At 45.8% G+C, this 27,790-nt stretch overlaps 1 protein-coding gene across 1 annotated transcript in view; it reads left to right on the forward strand.

Annotated features, from left to right (window-relative positions):
• The window catches only part of LOC147665769 (trinucleotide repeat-containing gene 6B protein-like), a gene marked incomplete at its 5' end in the record, with an annotated part of 535,565 nt that overhangs the window by 362,650 nt on the left and 145,125 nt on the right, over positions 1-27,790 (forward strand). The window contains 2 exons of the mRNA XM_086949498.1: positions 4,741-4,962; positions 5,119-5,189. Coding sequence (XP_086805624.1) covers positions 4,741-4,962; positions 5,119-5,189 — 293 coding nt within the window. The remainder of the gene's footprint in view (positions 1-4,740; positions 4,963-5,118; positions 5,190-27,790) is intronic.

Below are 27,790 nucleotides of genomic sequence, written 5' to 3' on the forward strand. Positions count from 1 at the left end.
GTGAATGCGCTTTTGATGGATTGGTACGGAACATTTGCATACGCCTTTCCTCCTCTGCCTCTGATCCCGAAGATGGTGTCCAAGGTCATCCGATCTAACATGACGATGATCTTGATAGCTCCAGACCGGCCTCGTCAGTGGTGTTACCCAGACCTATTACAGATGTCGGTACTCCCCCACAAGAGGCTACCTTCAGATCGGACCTTCTGACTAAGATGGGCGGGAAGATTCTCCATCCCAGCCTTCCATCACTGAACTTGGCAGCATGGCTCCTGAGGTCCTGCAATATGGACACTTGAATCTACCGCAGGACTGTATGCACATTTTGAAGGAGGCAAAAAGACTGTCCACGAGGGCGTCTTATTCGTTTAAGTGGAAGAGATTCTACTTGTGGTGTGCACATAATTACTTTAATCCTACAACGGGGCAGGAGGAGGTAATCCTTCCTTACCTCCTTTACTTAGCCATGGCAGGTTTGAAGTATTCATCGATTAAGATGCACTTGGCGGCCATTACGGCCTACAGAAGGTCACCCTACCAGCCTTCCTTTTTTCAACTGCAGTTGGTCAAGGATTTCCTACAGGGTTTGAAGGTGTATCCCCCTGTTCGGCCTCCTACTCCTCCTTGGGAGTTAAATCTAGTCCTTTCCAGATTGATGGGTCCTCTCTTTGAGCCTGAGCCCATTCACAAGGCAACGCTGCAGCACTTGACATGGCAGACCGCTTTCCTAGAGGCAATAACATCAGCGCGCAGAGTAAGTGAGATCCAAGCGCTATGTGCCAAAGAACCATATACTGTGTTTCACCACAACAGGGTGGTGTTAAGGACTCATCCTTCTTTTTTGCCAAAGGTTGTGTCTGATTTTCATGTTAACCAAACGATCTTTCTACCTTCCTTCTTTCCCAATCCGAATACTCCTGCGGAGAGGTCACTCCACTCCTTAGACCGTAAGAGAGTGCTCAAGTTATATTTGGAGGGAACAAAGGCCATAAGGAAATCAGACCGATTGTTTTTAAATTATGGTGCCATGAGGACAGGCTTTCCAGCTTCCAAAAGGTCCATTTCAAGATGGATAGTGTCCTGTATTAGATTGGCCTACCAGTTGGCAAACAAACCCCTATTGTTGCCTCCTAAAGCACATTCCACAAGGGGGAAAGCAGCTACAGTAGCTTTCTTGCTTGACGTACCAATGGCATAGATTTGCAAGGCAGCAACCTGGAGATCGGTACACACTTTCACAAGGCATTACTGTCTTCAAGACAGTAATGCCTTGTGAAAGTAGACCAAGCCTCCTTGAGGAATCTGTTCGGATAATAAGATATCTGTTTTTTCAAGTTTGGTTATCTGAGCTTGATTGGTAATTTCTTTTTTTCTATGTTGCTATGGGTTAGGTTTTCAGCTTTTCTATGCTATGTTTTCTACAATGCAGCATGTGAGCTGTCAATGCTTTCAGTCCTATCTGAGGGATTGTGCTAAGCATTAAAGTTTTCAAACATGCTTTTCTGTTGTTTTTCCCTGTTTTTAATGTATTGTTTATAATATACAGGCAAGTCCTTACAGCATTATTCAGCTCTAGTTTATGGAAGGCTGATATATATATATATATATATATATATATATATATATATATATATATATATATATATATATATATATATATATATATATATATATATATATATATATATATATATATATATATATCGTGTTTCCGGGGTCCAAGATACCCCTGGAAGAGAACTACGATTACAGGTAAGTTACTAATCCTTCCCAACCTGCACGCCCCTACAATACCCCTAAATCTAGTATTTAGGGGTGAACCTGAACCTTGCCTCCTCAGATTCGGGGAAGAAAGGAGGTGGACCGAAGAGCCATGCTTACCCAGGAAGGAGAAGAAGACACCAACTGCAGTGGCCCCCAGATCTTCCGGCCTGTCCCATCTACGACCTGCCTACAGATAGAACCCCGGAGAGTCCAGCAGCCAGCAACCCCCAGAGCCTGGAGGACCTGCCCTCCGAGCTTCCTACAGACTGTCTCCCGGGAGTACCAGATTTGCTCAAGCAAAGACTCCCCTCCAGAATCCGTATTCCGGCAAATCCGGCATCCAATGCCCACGGCCAGAGGTTAAGTGGCCCAACACCCCAATGATCCTGACCTGGGATTTGGTGATCTCTGCCCTCCCTCAAGCCTCCAGACGACGCCTGCAGCCTCAAACTGAAGGATCCCCGCGACCGGAGCTGGTAAGAAAATTAAATGCCAGAAAAAACCCTTGCACCCGACGCCCCAGGGGCTTGGGTGGTACAACCAACTGTGTCCAGGCATCCCCCAGATCCCAACTGACCTCTCCAGCCTGTGGTCTCCTTCAGGAAGCTTTCCTGCCCCAGCCTGCAGCATCTTTTCGAAACCAAAGGTCCCCGTGTCCGTTTTGCGCCCTGCACCCAGCTGCCAGAGTACCGCTGGTGGTGCAGCTCCTGTGCTGATCATTGGCACCTGCAGTGCTGACCTTAACCCCAGGAGCTTTGCTACCACAACCGAGTGGCCTGCTCATCAGCAATCCCCAACGGAAGGGGATTGGCTTAGTGTATGGTGCACACTTATTTAAGTACCCTGCACTAATCCAGACAACCCTTATGGCGATTTTAGTGGTTTTGGGCAACCATAGAAATCTTTTAGCTGTGGAGAGAAGCCTCCATTCTTAGTCCAGAAAGAGTGTTAAGAAGCTTGTTTTACCAGAACTAATCATGTAGAGTAGATTAAACGAAAAAGAACCACACAGTATAGTTATAAAAATAGTTATATTTATTATACACACTCACTAACACATTGGTATATCTTCTATCCGGAGATATCAATACAACACACACTATTTCAAAAGAAGAACAGGTAAGTAGCACAAATATGCAGTGGTTTCCAGGGGGAGAACAAACCATATACTAATAAAGTGGAATGCGAACTGCGACTGAATTAGAGATTTGACCCAGAAATCTTATAAGAGCTGGGGACCTAAGGAACCACCCAAGGTATGTACACAGGAACCCCACGGAGGCTGTGTGCAGAGTGGAAACACAGCCGCGTACTCAATGCAAGTCGAATTGGAAGTTGCTGTTGCAGTTTTGAAGATGGACCCTTTCCAGTGCACCCTGAAAAAACCCGGTGGAAGATGGCAGGTTGGAGAGTCACCCCACCTGTAGATACCCAAGGAACCATGATACCTGCACCAGGGAAGCCGGTTGCATTGGTGCGAAGTGATGGAGGACTAAAGTGAAGATGCAGCTGGAGAAGGTCTGGTGGAATCCAAGGATGGATTCTTGAAGAGAAGTACCTCAACAGTGACTGGGGTCCTGATTTGCAGGATCCCAGTCAGACTAGTCAGAAAACAGAATGACACCAGCAAAAAGTGGGGGTAATCATTAAAGCAGATTCTACTTTCCTACAACCCCTTAGCCCTATTGGCTTACATAGGGCCCCTGCACCCGGCCTCCTGGTGGTGCAACTCGAGTGCCTATCTTCTTGGGGAACCTTGGTCCTAACCCCCAAAACTCACCCTCGTAAGTCATGTACTTACTGCTAACACTTTTTTCCCATAGGAACCCATGTAAAGAAATTTTGGGCCTAAAAAATGTTTTGAACTGTGTATGAAGAAAAGATAATTCGATTGTAAAGTATAAAAAGTCGTACTTACCTTGTATTTAGAGATCCTAAGGTGTGGTATCTAGGCATACCTCCCCAGTACTCAGAGTAATCCTTGAGTATCTACAAAGTAATCTGAAAGTACTTACTGTATTATACAAACTGTATTTCAAGTGATACAAACTTGTAATGTCTGCAGTTTCAAGCACAACTTCATTTCCTTGAACAGTCTTGCACTTGAAAGTATCTTTTGCTCATCTGTCCAAAGTCCTGCTTGGCTCTAAAATAAAACATAAGTGTACCTTTTTTTATACTTAGCTAATTGGTTTGGATTCTGTCTTTGAGTGTGTTACAGCCCTTTATTGGGTGAATTTAAGAAATGCTTAACACACCCTCTGGATAAGCATAACTTCTCCCCCACACCACCACAGAGAGAGCTGTTAGTACTTACCTAATTTAGCCTCTGCAATACTTCTGGGGACTCCCTGGACTCTGTGCACACCATACTTTACTTTGGTATAGTATATGTTGAGCCAGTTTCCTACAGTGGGCATATCAGTTTAAGCCTCTGAACTACCTCTCATGGACTATTGATTGAAGGGGTATAGGGATGGCAGCAACCTAGGTGAGGGAAGACAGTTGTTTGAAACTTTTTCAGGGAAATGAGAGCTAATTTGAAATGGGCTTATATTCCTCTGTCTGCACCTGCTGTTTGACGTAAATCCATACCATTACCTACACAGCCAGTTTCCTAGCAGTGAGTCTTATTTGGCTCCTATGGGTGCACATGACGTGTCTGGTTCCCAGGAAGCATGAGAGTGTGGACCACTCAATGGGGTGTACTCTAGGCAGGCTTCATCATTCTTAAAGCCAGCGTATTTGGCTGCTCATGAGAAAACCATGGTATTTTAGGAGTGCCTGCACACAAGGAGTGTGAATCACCTAGGTGTGTGAAATTTAGAGCTCTTGTTCTTCCTTCAGAAAGGAAGATGTAATTAAACTGTTTAGCATATGTAGTCTTTCAACCTCTATTGCTATCCTTGTAGGTAAATGGAACTTACCTCTTCCAAAACACTAATGGTTTTTTTCACACCCATTGCCCCCGTTCAGCAAAGTTCACAGACTACAAATCCACGTGGACACCAGATCCCATAGGACCCAATCCAGCTCATCTCTCCCACAAGATGTGGAAAAGCCAGATGTCCAGGAACACTACAGGACTGCCCCGCCCACCTCCAGGACTGAGCAATCCGAAGCCCTCCTCACCCTGGAACAGCACAGCCCCCCGATCTGTCAGAGGTTGGGGTGGCCAGGAGTCGAGGTTTGCCTCTGGTAAGGAGCTGATTACTCCTTGGGGATGACACGGGGAAGGTGTCTTTGAGTTGGCATTATGTGAAGTGGTTTATTTTGTTCACCACAGAACCTCCCATTGTTATCCTTCCAATCTTTTATCGCATTTAACATTTTGGCTTGTCTCCCTTTCTGCAGCCTCTTCCTGGAGTGACGGTGGTGGCGTTCGTCCTAGCTATTGGCTGGTCCTTCACAATCTCACTCCACAGGTAAATTTTCCAAGTATTAGGCATTTATTCCATGAGCTATGTATTCCTGCTAGTAGCTCTGTAAGAGGAACAAAAGTCTTGTGCTTTTGGCAGTGAGTTCCAAGGGAGTCTGTATGTTTCCTGCCATATCGCTTATGTGGATTGCAGTTCCTTCAGTCTCCTCTTTTGATTGATATTGTGTTGGTAAAGGAATTATTTTTTTAAGCCTGCAGCGGCTAGAGGTGTAAACAAGGTATGCATAAAAAATATAATCTCGCTCTACAGTACCCGTCTTGTATGTGCTCACATGGGGAATCTGATTCCTTAATGGTGGCACTAACTTTTTGAGGGAAAGGCCCACCTCCCTGAAATAGACTACCAGTGGAGTATCATAAGAGAGAAAAATCCTAGGTGCATGAAGAAAAAAATATTATCAACACTTAAAGACTTCCCAATAGGCAGCTAATACAGCTAGAAAAGGCAGCATGGCAGGAAAGGGTTGTTAAAAGATCAATAATACATTATTGACATGCCCGTTACTGCATTGTAATTGCATTTATATTGCGCTTACTACCCCTGACGAGGCGTTAAAGCTCTTTTTTGACGAGTAGCATGCTACTCCGGAAACCATAAAGTAATTAGTGGTGAATTAGTATAGTGAAATACATAAGTAATTTGAGTGGTGGATATTAGTCAGTTATTTGGATTGATTAGGGTAGCGGAGGGATGGGAGTGGGGAAAGGGTTTGGATTTATATAGTGCTTGCTCCCCCTGATGAGGTGTTGAAGTACTTTTCGGCAAGTCGCACGCTACTCTGGGACCCATAGAGGATTAGTAGTGAATTGGTATAGTGAAATAAGAAATTTGAGAAGTTGACGCGTTAGTCTGTTATTTTAATAGAAAGAATAGTGGAGGGATATAAGAGTGAAGGATTTAGGTTTTTTTTGTGGGTTTTGTTTTGGAGGTCATAGCAGTAGGAAGAGACTTGGGATGAGCAAAAATGGATGTGGAGCGGAAGAGTCAGAGGGAAGAGTTTAGAAAGGCTTGTTTTGGGGTATAGTAAATCGGTGTCAGATGATGCAAGGATGGGTAGAGTAGGGGAGAGTCTAGAAAGGGTTATTTTGGGGATCATAGATGCGGTATGGGGTTTGGGATGAATGAGAGAGTGGATCTAGAGGATGTATTTATAGAGGTATATGGTGAGAAATAGGGTAGTGCATTGGAAAGAGAAGTAGTAAGAAGTTTGAGATGAGGCAGAGTTGAAGTAGAAGATATATTGAGAGGTATAGGGTGAGAATAGGGTAGTGCATAGGATATGCTGAATTAGAAGAAAGTAATAAATATATAGATCCATAAGTACATGGGAAGTATGTAGATGCATAAAGGAAGTAAGTATATATAGATTAAAGATATTGATAGAGGAATAGGGTGAGAAATAGGGTAGTGCATTGGAAAGGATAGTAAATAGAGGTTTGAGAAGAGTCGGAGAGCTGAGGTCGAGGATATATTAAGAGGCATAGGGTGTGAAATAGAGTATTTTCATTGTATGCTTTTTTAAGCGAAAAGGAATAAATATATAGATCCAAGTACATGGAAGAAATATAGATGCATAAAGTAGATTAAAAATGCATTAGGTAAACTCTGCTTTTCAAGCGTTGTACTTACAAATTTATTTATTTATTTTTATGAACATCATTATTCTACATGTTTATACTAAGCAATACACATATATAGGTACATATCTATAATACAAATAAATGCTTATATACGGAGTGATATGCTGTATATTTGTTTGCGGATGGTGCTTATGTGCGGAAGAGCAAATTCTTGAGTAGGTTTCTGAAGATAAGGTGGTTGTCTGTGGAGCTTATGTTGTGGGGTAAAAAGTTCCATAGTTTTGCTGCTAGTTTGGCTGCTTGACAGAGAAGGATATGCCACCCATGTTTTTTTTCTTGTATATTGGGATTTTAAGGCGAGGTGCCACTCTGGAGCGGAGGTTCCTTTGTTGAATGCGTCTGGTGATTTTATTCCTGATGCAGAGCCGTCCCATTCTTTTGTATCGATTTGTGGATGATACCAAGAGCTTGAACGTGGATCTTCTGGCAACCAGCAACCAATGCATGGCTTTCAAGGCAGGGGAGATGTGGTATCACGGTTTGATATGCAAGAGTAGTCTGGCAGCCTTTCTTGTTAGGCTTTCTAGCATCCCTCCCAAAGAGCAAATCCTTTTCACACCAACTCCCCATGTATTGTTTCACAACTGCTCCTTTCGTTAAACAGGTCTGTCTCTTTTGTCACACGTGCTGTGTGCATTCAGAGTTGGAGGTCAAATGTTAGGCTCTGTTTCCAAGGGAGTCTGGTGTTTGCTTTTCTTTTTCTGACTTTAAAGTGAGAGGATTTATTTGACATTGCCCCAGTATTGGAACTTTCATAGATTACCATGCTTTTGTATCATTCCCCGTCGTCGGAATGGGAGTCTCGGTAACAAGAATACCATAGCAGTAGGTACAAAAGAGAAAGAAAAAGGCCTAGGCCTCGTTCCCTTTTGTAGCATATCACCCTCTTTTTGTTAAAGAGACCAAACTTCGGCATCAGCCAATCAGAAGAGCCTCACACCATAGAACCCTCAGATTTTCTACTGCACGTTGTGCTTAGGGAGTCTCCATTGAGCTCTGCTCATTTCATCTCTTTCAAGGTTTTTTCTTCAAGTTTTCTCTTCAGGATTTAGAAAAGGATGGCTGACAAGGAAAAGAAGGCCCTTTTCAAGCCATGTTCCACCTGTGGCAAGAAAATGTTGTTGGTGGAGGACAAACATAAGGATTGTATCTATTGCCTTTATCCGGATCATAAGGCAGAGGACTCCAAGATCTGCCGCACTTTTTCTACCAAGACCCTCCGAGATCGGGCTGGTAGACTTCTGACCTGGCTTTAGAAACAGAAGGAGAGGAAATATGGAGTTTCCAGTGACAGTGAGGATTTATTGTCAGCTTTGTCATCTAGAAGATCAGTCAAGAGGGGTAGGGGTTCCCCTTCTCCGGAACGTCCTTCTAAGGCCTCAAAAAAGACCCTCGGAGAGTCTGAGAGCCTAGGTCCAGGCGAATCTCCTCACCAGAGTGAAAAGGAGAGGGTAGGACCTTCTACGCCTTCTAAGGGATTGAAGACTTATCCAGCCTTCAAGAAACCCTCTTCCCAATCTTCTGACAGAAGTTCAAAGTCCTCAACGATGAAGGCGTCGACGACGGAGGTTCTGTCGACTAAGACATTAAAGCCAAAGTTAAATTTGGTTCCGTCGACTGGCTCGTCGACGGAACATTTGACGACGAAGAAATTGTCGTAGAGAAAGGAAGCATCAACGACAGTTCCAACAGCGTCGACGGGAGGGTCACCGACGACGGCATCGTCGACGACTACAGCGACGGCGAAGTAGTCGACGCGGGTGACGGCGTCGACTACGTTGACGACGACCGTGTCGTCGACGAGAGCCTTGACAACGACAACTTTAACAACGACGACGGCTGGAGCGTCGACTATGAAATCGTCAACAGCGCCTATCTAGTCGACGAGTGTAAAGGCGTCCGCGAGGCATGTTCTGTCGACAGTCGACGACGTCTGCACGCACAATGCCGTCGTCAACGGAACCGTCGACTATTTTGGCATCAGAAAAAAGGATCACTATTTCTGTCACAAGGATTACGCCGGAGATGACATTTGCTAGGAGAGTAACCCCCTTGCCACCAGCTCTGTTATTTGATGAAGAAGAGTCAGAGGAGGATGATCAGGACTCGTATGGCTACGCTAATAGTCCCTCTCAGCTTCTGGTCAAATGTCAGGAGACGGACTCTGAAGGAGGGTATGACCAGTATAGGAGAGTAGAGTCTGCAATACTATGGTAACCCCAGATTTTTGCTTTTTGCTTCACTGGTTTACGACTTTCCCTGGCTGTGGGCCTGCTAATCAGACCCACAGCCTAGCTGTTCTCTCTCTAAATTGACATCCATGTACTTTAGGTGCATTTACCAATTGGTATTGGGTCACTCTTGTAAGTCCTTATACAGTGTACCATAGGTACCCTGGGCATAAGTGCACCCAAGGCCTACCAGGGGCTGCGGCATGTTTTGTGCCACCCCTGGCTGGCCATCTAAACAGACACAACTGGCTGGTAACACAGCTGGGGCAAGGTGGTGTAATCACCCTTTGCATTAGATATAGTATACCTATATCTAACCCTAATATGGACACCTATACTCCTATAAGTCACTCCTATGGCAGGCCTTAACAATCCTGGTGGCAGAGTGCTTGGAATTATGTGAGATGGTGCTCTAGCATGAGCTGAGCCTGTCTGCAGCTTTCGGAACCATGTCCTTTAGCTGTTTCCATGATAACGCTATACCATATACTCTTAAGTGCATTATAATCCTCGCGGTTATTGCTAACTTTGGCATAGCAGTATCAAAACATGTCAAGTAAGGTTTCATACGAATTGGAATACTACCCCCTCGCCAGTTCTGGCGACGGGGGTAGCATTCCACCCTTTTAGAGGGACACGACATGTATGTAAATGAGAACCCCGGTTAAAGTTAACTCGAGCCTCAGTATCACAAAATGGATGCTGTCACCACAGACTCGAGTCTGCCCTCCTGCTGCTGGGAGTCCTTCCAGCAAGGGAGGCCTGGACAAAGGGTTTCCTGCCTTTGGAGGTGCTAGCACCACCCCAGACAGGATGTTGTGTATTGAGGTAGGCCAGGCTGAAAGGAATGAGACATGCCTGGGGCACACAAGGTGTCCCTGTGCATACCCCGGTTCAAACCAGTTGCTGGGGCACTCCAGCCCCAGCTCTGGTGCGAAACCGGACAAAGGATAGGGGGTGTAACCACCCCCCTTCCTGGTCCCACCCATAGGAGGGACCTAGTCACAATACAGCCCCCTTTAGGAGAATAAAGGTTGGAGCTGGTCCCATTCCAAATTAGATTATCCTGATTTGAAACTCTACAAAGAAGAAACTCTGGACTTCGACGTTCTGCTCCACAGAAGACTGAAGAAAATCTCCCTTGTGGCCAAGGAGTGACCACCCTGCACAAGCAGGCACCATCAAGCGTCCTAGCGGTTCACTTTGTCGTCCTTCCTGGTGGACCCAGACTTCAGAGCCCGACAAGACCCGGACTTCCAGACCTCTCCGACCTCTACCTACATCTGCAGCTCAGCTGAGATCCGTGGGTGTGATTAGACACGTGGGACCAGCCATCTGGGAGAAACTGCACTTCGCTTCCAGCACGACTTCAAAGGCATCTTCTAGAAAGTGCTTTCGGGATTGAGAAGCCCCAGCCTGAGCAGCTCCTGCACAGAAGATCAGCCCTCCAGCATCCACGAGATCTGCGTGGGGCCCTTTTGCTTGATTGCTTCTCCACGCGTTGTCTGGTCACTTGCCGGCTGGCTAGTGGCCTCCTAGACGACGAACCACGACACTGCTGGTCTGGTTATCCTCAGTCAGTCACCAGCGATCCTATGCCTCTGGACACCTCTATTTCTTCCATCGATTTCCTTCTACCATTTACTTAGTATATGGTTTGTCGTGCCCCTAGGGCACCATTGTAATTTGTGCAAACTTATCGTATTTTTCTTAAGAGTATTGTTATGTGCTTAGCCCTCTGATCTCATAAAGAGTTCAGAGGTGTTTGTTAGTAATAAATATATTGTTTATTTTCATAACAACCTGTGTGGTGTCCTTTCATTTGGTATTCAAGGGGTTATATGTGGTAAAACAGCTGGCTTCACATGCCAAAAGAGTTTAGCCTAAGACTGCTTTGTCCATGCTACCATTAGTATAGCTGGTCTATAAGGTTGACTTCCAACCAATCACTATAAGGGTTGTTTGGACTGATACAAGGTGATCACTAGAATTAGTGAGCATCATATAACAGGCTAACTTCTCACAACCAGGAAGGTTATCACCAAGCTGCCCAATCACAGATTTATTCAGGTCAAGACATGGTTACGGTGCCATCCTCTTTCCTGCAGGACCTGCATATGATGCTGCAGGACTACAAATCTAAGGCTACAAGGTCGGTTCCGGCTCTAGTAGCGCCAGCAGCTCCTGTCTCGGCTCCTGCCTCAACGGCTGCTCCTGAATTACCAGCTCAGGCATCCCCTCAGCCACGGGCAACTATTCCGCAAGAGCCTTCCACGCCTACGGGCAGCCATGATGATTCCTCGGAGGAGGATCGTGATTCGGATCATGATACAAATCAAGATACTGAATGGGATGACTACATCATTCCGGACCCTCCAACCCCATGTCCGGATCCGGTGGATTCCCTGCCAGCGGATGTAGGGTGTTTTCATCAGCTGATGTAAAGAGCGGCTGGCAGGTTCAAGTTGATTATGCCTGCGGTTGACAGGGAATGTTTCTTGTATGACTTCAAGGAACCTTATCGGAAGACGACAAGGTCCATACCTATAGTACAATATCTGTGGGAGGAAGGCATTAAGGCTATGAAAAACCCAGCCACGGTGGTCCTTGTGCTACCGCGTCTTGATAAGAAATACAAAGCACCTGATGATGGGCCTGCTGCCTTAACGGGCCACCCAAGACCCTACTCAGTTATCTCGCAAGCGGCACAGAGGAAATCCCGCAACCCCTCTGCTCCCTTGACAACTCCTCCGGACAAGGAGGGACAGAGATTGGACAATGCTGGGAAGAGATTTTCGTTGATGGCGAGTCTTCTGGTGCGAGCTGCCAATGCCCTGGCAATATTGGGCAGATATGACCGCCGGCTTTGGTGTGATGTCGCTCCGTTACTAGATCAGCTTCCTCCGGAATCGAAATCGGAGGCAAAAAAGATCTTGCAAGAGGGGGAGCCAACCTCGATGGAGATCATAGACTCCCCCTTGGACATTGACACGACGGCGTTTCGTTCGTTGGCTGGGGCTGCAGTCCTCCGTCGCCAGGGGTGGCTGAAGGCGACCTGGTTTCAAACTGAGATACAAAATAAGGTCCTAGATCTTCCCTTTGATGGGGAAGCACTATTCGGAAAGCTAATTGACGACACTCTCCAAGACATCAAAAAAGACACGGAGACCGCCAGATCTTTGGGTACGCTGCAGTACCGCAAGACGCCTTTTAAAGGATCCAGGGGCAATGGTACGAACTACAGAGGATCCTTCAGCAACAGAGATATTCATCCTACGGCTCAGGATCCCAGCAATACCGCCAGCCTTATCAACAAAGGCAGGGCCAATCCTCCAATTACCCCAGGCCTTACAACATGGAGAAGCAGGCCTAGCGGGGACGTGATACTTCCTACTGTTCCCTCCTTCAAGAAGTCATCAGTTGGAGGCAGGGTAACAAACACCTTCGAAATTGGTCCAAGATAACATCGGACCGTTGGGTGCTCAACATCATTCGGAAAGGCCATACCTTGGAATTTACGCAAATCCCACCACCCAAACCCCCTGCAGCCGTTCCATTGAAACACCTGCGTCTTCTGCAGGGCGAAGTTCATCTGATGATACAGAAGGGTGCTATAGAGCCGGTTCCCTCCGACCAAAGAGTACAAGGGTTCTATTCCAGGTTCTTCCTGGTGAAGAAGACGTTGGAGAAATGGCGCCCCATTTTAGATCTCACGGAGCTCAACACCTATCTCATCTCGCTGTCTTTCCGGATGGTCTCTCTTCAAGACATCTTGCGGCTCATCAATCCGGGGGATTTCATAGCCACGCTAGATCTCGAGGATGCGTACTTTCATGTACCAATTCACCCAGCACACAGAAGGTTTCTACGATTCACAGTAGCCAAGAGCCACTTTCAATTCAAGGTTTTACCCTTTGGTCTTCGCTCAGCCCCGAGGATCTTCACAGAGGTGCTGGCGCCGGTAGCAGCATTCCTGCGAAGAAACCATTTTCAAGTCTTCCCCTACCTGGACAACTGTTTGCTGAAGGCCTCGTCCAGGGAAGCAGCGCGGGACACTGTTCAGGTTTGTACAAACTTGTTTTACAATCTGGAACTCACTTTAAACAAAGACAAATCATCCCTTGTTCCGTCCAGAAAGGCATGTTTCCTGGGAGCCATCCTGGACTCAAAACTCACAATTTCCCAACCCTGGAAAGGAGGGAAAAACTACAGACCTTGGCTCAGGACTTACAAAAAAGAAGGTGTCTTTCAGTACGCCGCTACAAATCTCTGCTGGGGGTAATTTCATCATGCATACCTCTGATTCCTCACTGCAGACTGAGAATGCGTCCCCTGCAGGAACAACTAGACATCGAATGGAAACAGATTCACGGATCATTCTACGACAGGGTGACCATCACTCCGATGATGAGAACAGCGGCCTTCTGGTGGACAGATCAAATAAACTTGTCCCAAAGTCTATCCTTGGTAAGCGATCCGTCTCCTCAAGTAGTGACAACGGACGAGTCATTGGAGGGTTGGGGAGCAGTGATGCAAGACCTACATGTCAGTGGCCATTGGATTCCCCACGATTGACGGCTCCACATCAATCTCTTGGAGCTAAGAGCGATAAAATTGGCTCTACAACCCTTTCTTCCTCGCCTAGAAGGTTCACGAGTGCTCATCAGAACGGACAACACCACGGCCATGCATTATGTGAACAAGGAAGGAGGAACCAGATCTCTTCCGTTATCACAGGAAGCTCAACAGATCTGGGAATGGGCGATCCTTCACAGGATATCGCTGAAAGCAGAACACTTGCCAGGAGTTCTAAACGAGAACGCCGACAGATTGAGCAGGTTATCCTCAGTCAGTCACGAGTGGGAGTTGAACCAGCGAATTCTAGAGTAGGTCTTCGGCCAGTGGGGCAGACCAGCAGTGGATCTCTTTGCCACACCGACCAACAAGAAATGCCGTTCTCATGCAAGCAGGCTTCACCACCGAGGATCATTGGGGAATGCACTTTCGATAGTCTGGTCAAGGACATTTGTCTACGTCTTTCCCCCCATCCCACTGATCCCGAGGCTTATCAGGAAGATCAAAGTGGAACCATGCAGGATGATCTTGATAGCCCCTGCTTGGCCGAGACAGTTCTGGTTCACGGAACTACATCTGTTGTCGCTGGCTCCTCCTCTTCCCTTGAGGACTATTCCAGATCTCCTCACAATGTCCGGTTTGGCACCCAGATCCACAGTCATTACACCTGACAGCATGGCTCCTGAGCAGCGACAATTTATGAATCTCTCAATCTCAAACGAAATTAAGGACGTCCTCTCCCAGGCGAGAGCTCCTTCCACAAACAAGACTTACTGCTCAAAATGGAATAGATTTTGTATTTGGTGCAGGAGAGCGAAAATTGGCCCCTTTACCTCAAAGCCTCATCAACTTCTACCTTATCTCTTGTCCCTGGCTAAGTCGGAGCTGGCCCATTCTTCTATAAAGGTTTATTTGGCAGCCATTTCAAGATACAGACGGTCTGAGTCTGGTCCTTCGTTTTGGTCTTCCAGGATTGTGAAACAATTTCTAAATGGCTTGTTCCGGGTCTATCCACCAGTGAGGCCTCTGCCTCCTAACTGGCACCTAAATCTAGTCCTCACGCAGCTCATGAAAAGCCCATTTGAACCAATTCATCGTTCGGACATGAGGTTCCTTTCATGGAAATTGGCTCTCCTCCTTGCCCTCACATCGGCGAGACGTATTTGAGAATTGCAGGCTCTTACAATCCAGGAGCCTTTCCTGCAATTTAAAAGGAACACTGTTATCCTGAGAATTAACCCTAGGTTCATACCCAAGGTACCCTCGGACTTCCACTTGAACGAGCCGGTTATTCTGAAAGCGTTCTTTCCTCAGCCGGTTACACCAGCGGAGAGATCGCTGCATTCTTTCGATGTACAACGATGTCTGAAATTCTATCTGGATCATACAAAGGGATTTAGAAAATCCTCTCAATTGTTTGTTGCGTTTGGTGGTCCAAGCAAAGGTCTCCCGCTTTCAACATGGCTGGCTGAAACATGTCGACCAACAGGAGGTCGTAACTCACCACCTTAACATCTCCTAGCCTTATTTTAACCGCTGACGGCGGCCCAGTTATTAAAATTTAATTTACCCTCTGGTACTGGGACCCTCGCCAAATTGTTTTAACTGTCACTTCACTAACACCCCACACTGCACTCTCACTAAAATACCAGCTCCGCTGTAATCAGGCGTCGAAGCACACCCGGAACACATTAGGTGTTACTGGGTGGGCCCGATGATGAAGCATGCCACCAACTAGGTTGGTGGGTGATGGCTTCATGAACACACCAACAAGGTGTCCACTGACAAAACGAGTCAGAGTCCTAAAATAAAAGTCATATTGAGCTAGTCTTCTTTGACAATCTATGAAAGTTACCAATACTGGGGAACCAAATTTACAGGTAAGTAACTTGTTTTCCTCTTGGTGGATTCTGGGGACGGTAAAGGATATTTGTCTAACACACAATTTAAATGAACTGTCAAGTATTTCGGAATATATCGGAATTAGAAATTCACAAATGAAGCAAATTTTTTGTTAATTCTGAAGTGTGTTCGAAATAAATACTTTAATATGATCCAAACAAATCAATCTACTAGATAATGCAATTTCCACACATTATTCTATTATAGCTCTGTATAGTTTTATTAGTAAACCTGTACATCTTTGCAACTGTAATGGTAATTTCAATTGAAAATGTGTTGTCTGTAAGGGCAGCATGCTACCACACCATACATAACTGTACTCCACTCTAATCTACTCTCCGCACCACTGCACACTACACTACTCTGCAGAATAATTCATTCTATGGCACAGCACTTTATCCTGCACTATTACTCTCCACTCTGAAACATTCTTATCTGCTCCACTGCACTCTACGACACTCTATTTAACTCTGTGCCACTCCACACTATGCCAATGCACTATACTCTGCACCACTGTACTCTCCGCACCACTGCACACTACACTACTCTGCATTACTGCATTCTTCATTACTCCACTCTGCACCACTCTATTATGCACTCTGCGCCACTGCACTCCACTATGCCGGGCCATGGCGTTTAAGGCATTGAGGTAGCGCCCCCTAAAACCTCTTGCATCCCGCAACTCGAAGGTCGTGTCGTCCCGGTCCAGGTCTCGGTCGAGAGGAAGGTCCGAATCCCGCTCCGGGTAATCTAAGTCCTTTTCGTCGAAGTCAGGTAAGAGGCACCACAAAAAGCACAAGAGATCAAAGCATGCTTCGTCAACTTTGCCCCGCCCGTGTCGCGACGCAGCAAGGGACCCTCTGCGTTTGCGGCCCCGCTCCGCACTGCGGGTGTGAGGAAGTGCTCTCTTTTTGCATGGTTGCCCCTACTTTTTGCTAAACTGCTGATGCACTTTGACTGAGTGTGCCCTGGGCTCCTGCCGAACAGGACTTGTAGATGTATATTAAGTATGCAGGTGTAGGATTCAGTGTGGGTTGCAGTGAGTGTGTGTGTCGCAGTGTGCCATGGACGGTGTTTCAGATGTCAGTCAGAGGGTTTTCAGACATCTTAACACATGAATACATTTTGAAAAGTAAAGGGGAGAGCATGTATAAAGTTTGCTTATCCTTTTACAAGGAGTGAAAGCTACAGAATGTGCGCAGGCCTCCTTTATTGCCACTGTCACTCTTCCTTATTAGCCCTGTCAGTGCCCACATGCAACAGCTAGACGTGTAGGCTCACGTTTCAGGGAAATTCTTGCAGCTGTAAATGGAGAATAAATCTAGCATTTAATTGAAATGGCTCCCGTGAAACATCCATGTAAAGGGCTGCAAAAATAAAACCTGGTAGAGCGCTTTATCTAGTGACCAGACTGGGCTTGCATTTATTTTATTGTGAATCTAAAAAGCAAAACACGTTGCCATGTTGAACATGTTGTTGTGAACCCAGTTGTCGTATGGCAAACATATACCAACAATCATTTGCAATGCAATAGGTTTTGCATTTACACGAGTTTGAGCTATTGGCATTGTAAATGATAATGCCTTTCATTTATGTTTTAGTTTTTAAAACCTAAATAAAAGGCGTTGTCATTTACGCCAAAAGCTTAAACTTGCGTAAATGCGAAACCTATTACATTGCAAATGCTTGTTTTTTGTATGCACTACGACCGCTGCCTCTGTCTCCAGTTTGGGTTCACCCAGTATGTGTTTTTCTGACTTTAGCACTGGTACTGTGCTCCGAATCTGAACACAGTGCTCCATGTGGCCTGCGGAGGTGCACACACAACCCTTCTACTGGGTGTATTGCACATATGAGAGATCCCCTTCTTGCTTGCTCTTACGGCCCCTCCGTACCCTACAATGCCCGAGACAGACTCTGTTCAAGCAGATGCAGTTGTAATCGTGTACTTCCGGGCCATGGGGTCAAGGAAGGCACCCCTGCAGCGACCGCGCATGCTAACCAGGGCACACAAGCAGGCAGGGGCTGTCTGGCTCTTTGAATTAAGGAAGTTATCAATACTCGCAAGCTAACAGTACGACGTAGGTGTGGCCTATGTGACAGGTGCTCACCTGACCGCACACCTGTAGTGTTCACAGTTGCTGCCCACACATGTTTTTCTCCTACCCTTAGCCCATGTAGGGCACCACTGCCCGGGACATAGTGTCATAACTCACTGGTACTAGTTCGTGCCCTAGAGAGCAAACAGCACCACATACTGAAGCATGGCATCGTCCCCCACATAGCTTGCCACGGTGCATTACAATAGGATAGCTGGGTGGGTGCCTGCTGCTGAGCTCTGAGAGTATCAAGATGAAGGTCCCGATGACGCCTAGTGACTCTGGCGTCCCCCTCCATGGACATCGGTGTGGAGCGCACTGCTGAGTGTGGGAGAAGGGTGGGGTGGGGTGGGGTGGGGTGAAAATGAGTGCCTGTGCAAAAGAGAGCCCTTGCGGTAACAAACACTGTACATGTGATGGTCATGCGGACAACATGCAACAGCGTCCACTGGAAGAAACGCTACCCCCTCCCCGCCGCTGCTGCAGGAGTCTGCCGGTGGCAGAGACGTGGCCCGCCTGAGTGCAGCACGTGGAGAGGGGTGATGGTGGGGGCGAAGGGGAACGGGTGCTGCAGCCCAGGAGAGCTCCACGCCTGGCATGCCTCTGAACACACAAGCTCCTGGCAGAGGTCCAGCTCTCACCCATGTGCCCCACTCACCCAACCCATGGCCGCTGGGCGCAAACAGGCAGACGCGCACTCTCCCTTCAAACACCTAATTGTTCACCTCATTATAAGTACACGCCTCAGAACTCTTTGTAACAAGCTCTCGCCATTGCGCAAAGGGAGCCGCTTGTTGAAGTTTGCATCGCGCTTTCACTCCAAAAGGAGACAGGGCGGTAACAAAGAAGCCTCATTTTCAATCAGAAGCCAGCTTTTAGCATAAAAGATCACGCCAGGCAATGAGAATGATGGGTGGGCTTCAATTTAATTTCTGAAATCTCCTCGATTACAATAAGCCTTGCAAAGCGAGTAGCGCATGCTCGCTGCAACTCCGGTTTGCGAGACCAAAAAAGCAAACTCCATCCCACAGAGACGATGCTGATAGCTTTGGGTGCATTTTCTGTGCAGAGCAACGAACATATGCTGGAAGCTGTCAAAGACAAGATATACAGGCTTGTTTTATTTTGCGTTCCCTCTACCTGTGAAGTGAGTGAATACCAGGGGCTTTCCAACTATGAGGCATGTTTAAGGCCTGTTTTTCCATTTTTTGTTCTCTTGCTGCTAAGCCCCATACCAGGGAGAAGTGTGCACCTTTTCTGTGAAAAAGCGTGCACCACCTTTAAATTGGCTGCTCTGTGCAGTTGTCTGGGGGAAGAGTTGAATATGCCGAGTAGGGAGTGCAGTAAGAAAATGGCAAAGGATATGCCACAACACTCTGTGAGGAGAGGGTGTTTCCAAACGGCCAGAGAGACAAGGACTGGCCAGAAACTGACCTGTTCTTGTAATTTAAAGGTGAGGTCAGGTGCTGCTGCGTTAAGTGCGAAGTGCTTTTGGGCCTTGCACCGGTAGGCAAGGGGGGGGGATTGGGTCTTCATGTGGGTTGTTAAAGGGGCACTGTACCATCCACTGGCAAAAAATGACAAAATTCAAGTACCATAACTAATGCTAACCCGCTACTTTTGCTCACCCCAGGGGCTAATTAGTAAGGTAAGTCTCAGAGGTCTGGCTGCAGCAGCAGAAGGGGGAGAATGCTTCTGTCTCTGAGGGAGCCGGATGCACACTCGCAAGCAGGGTCCGTTTCAGTGACTCACTCTGCAGCTGGCTTCAGGTAATGGTCAAGGAAGCTGAAAAAGGAGTGCAAGGAAACCTAAGCAAATAGACAGAAAAGAAACAATACGAGTTCCAAGGCCAGTCGCCAGGGACCAGGATCACCCACCAAAAGGCAGGACAAATATGAAGGTTAGCCATTGAAAGTAAAGGATTTTCCAAAGGCACACGAAGGAACCAATGGGAAGTGAGGGGTGTGGTCAGTGTCACTGAAGGAGATACCACAAATCAGAAACGTTTTCTGGCTCCAAAATTGCTTCTACTGGTAAGTAACCATTTTGTTTTTTCCTAAGGTGGTTGCTCCTTTCCATCTTAACTAATCCTACCAGTTTTCTTTCCCCAAATTAATTTGGTTGCAGAATGGGCACTCCATACTCCATACTCCAGATGTTAAGTGAGCCGTAATGTACTAAATGGATAGAACAAAATCCTTTCGTAAGACTCAACAGCTTTTTGTTGCCTCCTTAAAGCCGCACAAGGTGCAGACTCTTTCCAAAGCAGAGAGCCAGTTGGATAATTAAACGCATTCAATCATGCTATGCAAAATCCAAAAGACCTTTGCCTATCTCTCCCAGACCCCACTCTGCCCGTAACAAAGGGGCCTCTATGGCCTTGCTTGGGAATTTTCCTATAGCTGATATATGCAAAGCATCTATCTGGGCCACAACCCACGCTTTCACTAAACACTATTTTGTGGATGTAATGGCACACCAACAAGCTAATGTTGGCGACTTTGTACACCTTTTCAGTCCTCTGCAACATCTTCAGACTTTCCACCACTAAGGTGAGAGCTGCTTTACAGTTTATGCAGAGCATGTGTATCTACAGCCACACGTCTCGAATGGAAAATTTTCCTTACCATGTAAGAATCTGTTTGGGAATGTAGTGCTGTTGATTCACTTACGTCCATCCCCTTAACCCTTTCATTGTTGCAGATATCCTTTATCCTTTTAATTTTTCATATATGTCATCTCTCTTTTCTGTATCGCTGTGTTCCATTTTTACCCTCAACCGCCATGCGGAAAGCAATCTAACGATGGAGCTGATGCACATGCCTATTACCAGCAGTATAAGGAGTCACTATACCTTGCACCTCAAACACTTTTTCGAAGAAAAACAACTTGCATAAATCCAGGTACAACACTAAATGGCAGTAGTATGCACAGCATGTGTGTGAATCTATAGCCCTTCATGCCACGAACAGATGCTTACAGGGTAAGTAACATTTGTGCTTTGTAGGATCCTCACTGAAAGTCATAAATGAAGACTGTTCCTGTGCATTTCCGGCAACTCATAACACTTTCTCTTCGTTTATTTAAAATCAATCTTTAGATGGAGGTAGTCCCTTTAGTGTCCAAAAACATTTGTTATCCCCATTAAAGTACATGACAGGCCTGCTTTTACTGAATTTTTCTGAAACGTAAAATGGCGTCTAATTAATAGAATGTGACCACATTCCAGCATCCCACAAAAGGGGTATGTTACCGTTACATCGCATTATTTACATCGTAATGCTGTTACAACGCAGCTATTACAACGCTGGTTCCATTACATCGGATGCTATTACAGCGCAGGATTTTACATAGCAGATGCTATTACAACGCTGGTTCCATTACATCGGATGCTATTACAGCGCAGGATTTTACATAGCAGATGCTATTACAACGCATACCATTACATCGTAAGTATATAATTTTTTTTATTTGATTTAATATTATATAATTAATTTAATTATTTTTAATTATAAATAAATATATTTATTTATGTTTTTTAATATTATAAATTAAATATATTAATTTAATAAATTTTTATAATAAGTATGAGTATAGGAGTATATGTTTTGGGGTACTGAGGTATATGTTTTGGGGTGTTTGGTTATTTTTAGGTTTCAGGGCAGGGTTTGGGGTACAGGGGTATTTTTAGGTTTTAGGGCAGGGTTTGGGTTTTGGGGTACAGGGGTGTTTTTAGGTTTTAGGGCAGGGTTTGGGTTTTGGGGTACAGGGGTGTTTTTAGGTTTTAGGGCAGGGTTTGAGTTTTGGGATACAGGGGTGTTTTTAGGTTTTAGGGCAGGTTTTGGGGTACAGGGGTGGTTTTAGGGCAGGGTTTGGGTTTTGGGGTACAGGGGTGTTTTTAGGTTTTAGTGCAGGGTTTGGGTTTTGGGGTACAGGGGTGTTTTTAGGTTTCAGGGCAGGGTTTGGGTTTTGGGGTACAGGGGTGTTTTTAGGTTTCAGGGCAGGGTTTGGGTTTTGGGGTACAGGGGTGTTTTTAGGTTTCAGGGCAGGGTTTGGGTTTTGGGGTACAGGGGTATTTTTAGGTTTTAGGTTTTAGGGTTGGGTTTTGGGGTACAGGGGTATTTTAGGGGTCAGGGGTAGGTTTGTGTTTAGGGCTGATTAAATTATATTTACCATTTATAAATTAATTAAAATATATTTATTAAATTAAATTAATTATATTATATTAATTACATTTTTTAATAAAATTAATTAAATGAAATAAATTATTTTAATTAATTTAATGTAATTACAATTTACAAAATATTTAAATCAAATTAATTTCATTATATTATTTAAATTATATTAATTATAATTTTTATTCAAATTAAATTAAATAAATTGATTTTAATTTATTTAATTAAATTAATTACTATTTTAAAATGTATTTTAATTAAATTAATTACGTTAAATTAATTAAATTAACTTAATTACATTTTTTTAAAAAAGTTATACTTACCTATACTTACGATGTAATGCCATGCGTTGGAATAGCATCTGCTATGTAATGCCATGCGTTGTAATGGCATCCGATGTAATGGATCCTGCGTTGTAAAAATTCCGATGTAACGGAATGCGATGTAAAAAACCGCGTTGTAGTGACACCAATCCCACAAAAGGCAATGTTGAGTTTAATCCTAAAATGTCTATTAGGTGCTGTTTTACGGAAGTGCCCCGGGTGGGCGCAACAGGTGTTTGCGCCTGCTATGTGCACCTCCGGTGCACTTTGGTATACAGAAGGGGCCACAGACACTTGTGCGCCCCCTTCTGTAATACGGATAGCAGCAGAAATAAAGCTCCAATGCCATCATCAGGGGATGTTCCCTCATTTACATGGGGGCATGGCCCCTTGCAAATAAGGGAATCCTTTGCCTCTTTCTCCGCGTTGTATTATAAAAGCGGGCATAGAGGCAAAAAAGCGGTCGGAAGGTGCACTGACAGTGCACCTCCTAAGTGCGCCCCCTGATGACAGCCCTCTGGGGGGGGGGGGGGGGGGGGGGGAAGAGGGTCCGATGGAACCCCAGACATCCCCTTGCATGTGGGTGCAGTCACTCATTGCACTAGTCTTCAAGGGGATCTCTAATCCCCCTTCAACGTGCAGGCAGGTTGCCGCCTGCACTGTGAAACACGGAGCGGCTTCAAAGCAGCCACTCAGTTTGTCACATGAATGCGCTGCCCTGGGGCCAGCGCATTCATCCTAATACAACACATTTTCCTTATTTGTGCGGGTGCGCCTTTTTAAATGAAGTGTTCAGGAAAAGGCAATGTGTCTATAATATGACCCCCATTAGGCACTGTGAGAAAGTGCCACCTTCTTGCATGGTATACCCCCACTTTTTGCTTAATTGCTTTGACTGAGTGTGCCCTGCACTCCTGCCAATCAGGTGCCTTGGGCCTATGTTCCTTCCCTAAAACTGTATTGAAGCTAAAACCCAATTGGCATCTCTGGCCACATGTCAACCCCTAGTAAATGGTACCATGGGTACCCAGAGCATTGTAACCAGAGAAGACTCCTAAGGGCTGCAGCACTTATTGTGCCACCCTTAGGGGGCCCTACACCCTGACACACACACACACACACTGCCTTTGCAGGCTGAGTGTCCTGGTGCAAAACTAAACAAGAGTCGACATGGCACACATCCCTGTTTGCCATGCCCACAACCCCACTGCCCTGGCATACATCAGTCACCCCACTAGCTTGGTTGCCTATGCCAGTGGTGTGGCCACAGGTGCATGAGCCCTGTGCCCCTACAGTACCCAGGGCCATTCCTGGACACTGTAAGTGCAGTGATGCCATTAAGAGTATATGGTGCTGGGAGGTTGCATTATGAATTCCACAGCACCATAATGGCTACACTGAAGACTGACAAGTTTGATGTCAAACTTCTCAGCACATTAAACCCACACTGATGCCAGTGTGGGATTTAATGTAAAATGCACTACAGAGGGCATCTTAGAGATGCCCCCTGAAACCTAACCTACAATCCACGTCTTGTCTGAGAGGCTGCCTAGGCTGCCACACAGAAGACATGTTGCTGGACCCCTGGGTGGAGAACCCCCTTGCTCTGCTGGGCCTGCAACAATGCACATCCTGGGCGAGGTGCTAGGCCTCCTCCCCCAGGATGGGCAGGGGGAAGCTTCAAAGGCATGCCGCCTTTGAGAGCTTCTCCAGGCCACTAGCTGTACTCAACAACTGGCCCCCGCCAGTTCTGACTCCCACTCTGGCGGGAAGACAGGCGGGAAACCCACGCAGGAAAGGGGGTGTGCTAGCCTGCGCCAACTCCACCCCTCAGGTGGAGGAGGCAAAGTGAAGCATGACTCCGGGCTACCGCCATCTTGAGATAGGGAGCCCTACCCACTTATAGCTAGGCTCCTGCCCCCCTCCCACAGGAGAGGAGCAGGTTAGGGGTTGTACCCACCCCATGACAGGGACCTATTGGTCCATGCCCTCACCCTACCTGTAACGCCCCTAAATTTAGTATTATGGGGCATACTGAACCTTCCTTCCTCGGATCCTGATTTCGAAACAAGAAAGAAGACCTGCTGTGCAGCTGCTAACAAGAGGATGACACCAACTGACTTGGCCCCAGCCCTACAGGCCCGTTCATCCTTGAACCTGCTCCTGCTAAATCCCGGCCTCTCCTGCGGACAGCAACCTCGAGGACCCCGGAGGACCTGCCTGCCTTGACCCTCTTAGAGACTGGAACTCCCACGAGCAGTGGTTCTACTCCAACAGCAATACCCTTAGTGCCAGCCAGGAACCGCGACCCCAGCCCACTCTGCACCCGCTGAGCCCGGCCTGTGCCTCCTGAGGACGTCCCTCCCCGGTGATTCTGACCTGGAATCCAGTGCCCAATGACCCTCCTCAATGACCCAGACGACTCCTGCAGACTCAGAACCAGCGACACCTCCAACCGCGACCAGCAGAGGGTAAGATTTTCCAACGCCAAAAGACACCCCTGCACCCGGCGCCCCTTGTGCCCAACTCCGGGGTGCACACCTAAGCTCCAGGATCCCAATTTACCCCTCGAAGTGTTGGTCGCTCCCGAAGATCCTCCGTCCCGAGCCTGCAGTCTTTGTTCACTTTTCACGATTCCTATTGAATAACATTGAGCGCCCTACGGCTCAAAAGCACCCTGCACCCAGCCGCCCTAGTGCCCCTGGCCGTGCAACCTTTGTCCTATCCTAATCCCCCATTTGCCCTGGGCAAGTGACCAGGTGCCCAGCTCCCACAGCTGCGTGCCCTGATAGCCAGCAGCCACCAACCGAAGGCCCCTGCCTCTCATTGGATAACTTTGGGCCTAACTACGTCTGCACCTGGCTGCCCCTGTGCAGCTGAGGGTGTACCAACTGTGCCTACCTTACCCTGGGAGACCCCTTAGTCTATGCCCAGAACCTTAACTCTGCCAGTCGAGTACTTACCTAAAAGCCAATAACTCACTTTTCGTCCATTGGCTAACATTGACTGGTTTCACTTGGAAATTCTTCTAAGTATGGTGTTTTGAAACTTTAAAATATTCACCTAAAATCAGCCGAACTACGAATTTTGTTTACTCACCTGTCACCAGGGGAGACCTCAGTGCTGGACCTTTTAGCCAAGCACAAACCGTGAAAAGTAATTCTAACCGTCTTTACCAGTAACCTGAATTTTCTTCCATAGGAAACCATTGACTGTTTTGCTGTGAAATTTCTTCTAAGTGTCGATTTTTGCAAACTACAAATATTCTTTAAAAATCGTACCAACTACCAAAGTGTAATTACTTACCTGTTTTTGAACGAGGTCCCAGTGCTGAACCTAGGAGTACAGTACTGGGTTACAAAAGTAACGCAAACCTACTTTACCTGCAAACTAAATTTCCTTATATAGGGTAACATTGGTAATTTCAACTGAAAAAGTTTCAAAGTGTCAATTTTTAAAATACAATAAAATTACTTAAAAACACTACTGTAACCAAAATGCTTTTGCTTAACTGTTTTCAACTCATGTCCCAGTACTGAATCCAGGATCCAGTCCTGTGGTTAGAAAAGTAATCTACAAAGTAATTAATTTCATTTAACTGAAAATTCCCATTGAGCTCAATGTTGCATTGTTTGAAATTGTGTTACCTATTGCAACAAACTAACTATTGCATTCAAAGAGACTACTGCCTATTTGAAAAGTATTTAACTGAAGTAATCTATGCTGAGAAAGTATATTTTGATACCTTGCTGGGTCTAAAAAAAAAAAACCTATATCTTTTGATATGAAACAATTGGCCTAGAGTTCATTTCTTGTGTGAGAGACCATTTGCTGACTGAGTGTGTACAACAAATACGTTGCACTGTCCTCTGGTACTGCCTTACTGCTTGACCAAGCTACCACTTTGGAGAGTAAGGCTATATCTAGTTTTAGCCTCTGCCATACCTATGGAGACTGTGGACTCTGTGCACACTGTACCTTACTTTGGTCCAGTATATACAGAGCCACTTTCTTACAGGCAAATATAGAATGAGAAAAAATTAAGTTAAAAAGGAGCCTGTATGGTCAAGAGTTCAAGGACTGCAAGTATACAATAAAATGTTACTTGTCCTAGCATACACTGTACTGGCAGTTTGCCTCAGCCTCCGTTCTTTTTTCCAGCTCATGCTGAGGAAATCGCTGAAAATACTCTCTAGGTTTCTTTACCTAGTGTTTTTTTAACTTTTAGTTGCAAAAAGTTTCATTCTGTGCTTCATTTAACGTCTTTTAAGATGCTGTACAATTTTCATACAATTTTACATCAAAAGTGGTGATTAATTTCAGAAAATGCCTACTTATTGTGAAATGCCCCTTGCGTGAGCAAAACATGACTTCATTAGACCCACATTCTGAGTGTCTTGTTGGTTTTCCTGCCTCTCAATCAGTAAAAGAGTGCAAATTTTGTCATAAGAGGCATAAAAGACCATGAGGGCAATCGCCTTAGAGGAATGTTTGAGGACCTGCGCCAGGAAGAGGCAAGGAAAAATACAGACCAGAAAGGACAGAGATGGGGCTTCTACTTACTCCAGAACCTCTCGCACTAGGGACCCCCATAGAGAAAGATCTAAAGAGGAAGAATAAAAAACATTGCACCATCACTCTGGGTGTAGTCGCTAACCTTGAACTCCATTCGACATAGAGGCAGGCATCAACACCAACTTGTTCGCCATGGAGGAGTAGGACCACAACACTGTCAAAGTCTTTTACAACAAGGTACTGTTGAATCCACCATCGACATCAGCTCCTACACCACAGTTGTCAACGGCGAAGTACTTGACACCAACACAGCATCAGTCGACGTTAAAGAGATTGACTTCATTGATATTGAGACATTCAGAAGTCTCAATTTTCTCAGTTGCTTCTGATAGTCAGCAACCAGAAGAAAAAGCAATACATTGACATAGACCAGCTTTAATTATACCACAAAAGAATCCTGTTTAGGGACATCTTGCTTCTTTATACTTGCCTTCCAAACCTATTTCTCCAGTAAGTCCTTCTACGCAACCGCTGGAGCCAGGATCAAGACCAATAGCCTCAGCAGACACTGATGGTCATCCGCAGCCGACTCCTCCAAGGCATTCAACTCCCAGAAGAAAGAAAAGATCACCTTCTCGTTACCCTTCATCAACTAGGTCTTATTCCACATACACACCTACCTCTCCAGATGCATCTCCTCTTAGATCATCTCCGGTAGATGACATTCTTACTTTTCAAAACGTGCTAGTCAGAGGTGCCACTAAACATAACCTACAACTACAATCACCTCAGACAGCACTTTTGGTGGTAATTGAGCCTCTGCAACCAAGGGCTTCACCACAACTTTACCTCTGGTAATGGAATTTGCAGAACTTGCAGAATAGTAGTTCTTTACACCAGCTACTGTTTAAGCTGCAACACCTCGGCTTCTAAAAAAAAAAAATACGGATGAAGAAATGGAGAGAAAGAAGAAAGAGATGGAAACCTAAGCAGTGGGTTTAGAAGGAAAAAAAGTTAATATTGATCCAGATACAAACGTAGCGATTTCATAAAACCAGTGAGAATCACACTCCCCCCTGTTCTGTTAACTACTCCGGTGGAAGGGAGTGTGTCAGATCACCTAACA

Source organism: Lissotriton vulgaris, unplaced genomic scaffold (assembly GCF_964263255.1).
Source record: "Lissotriton vulgaris unplaced genomic scaffold, aLisVul1.2 SCAFFOLD_768, whole genome shotgun sequence".
Lineage (NCBI taxonomy): Eukaryota > Metazoa > Chordata > Amphibia > Caudata > Salamandridae > Lissotriton > Lissotriton vulgaris.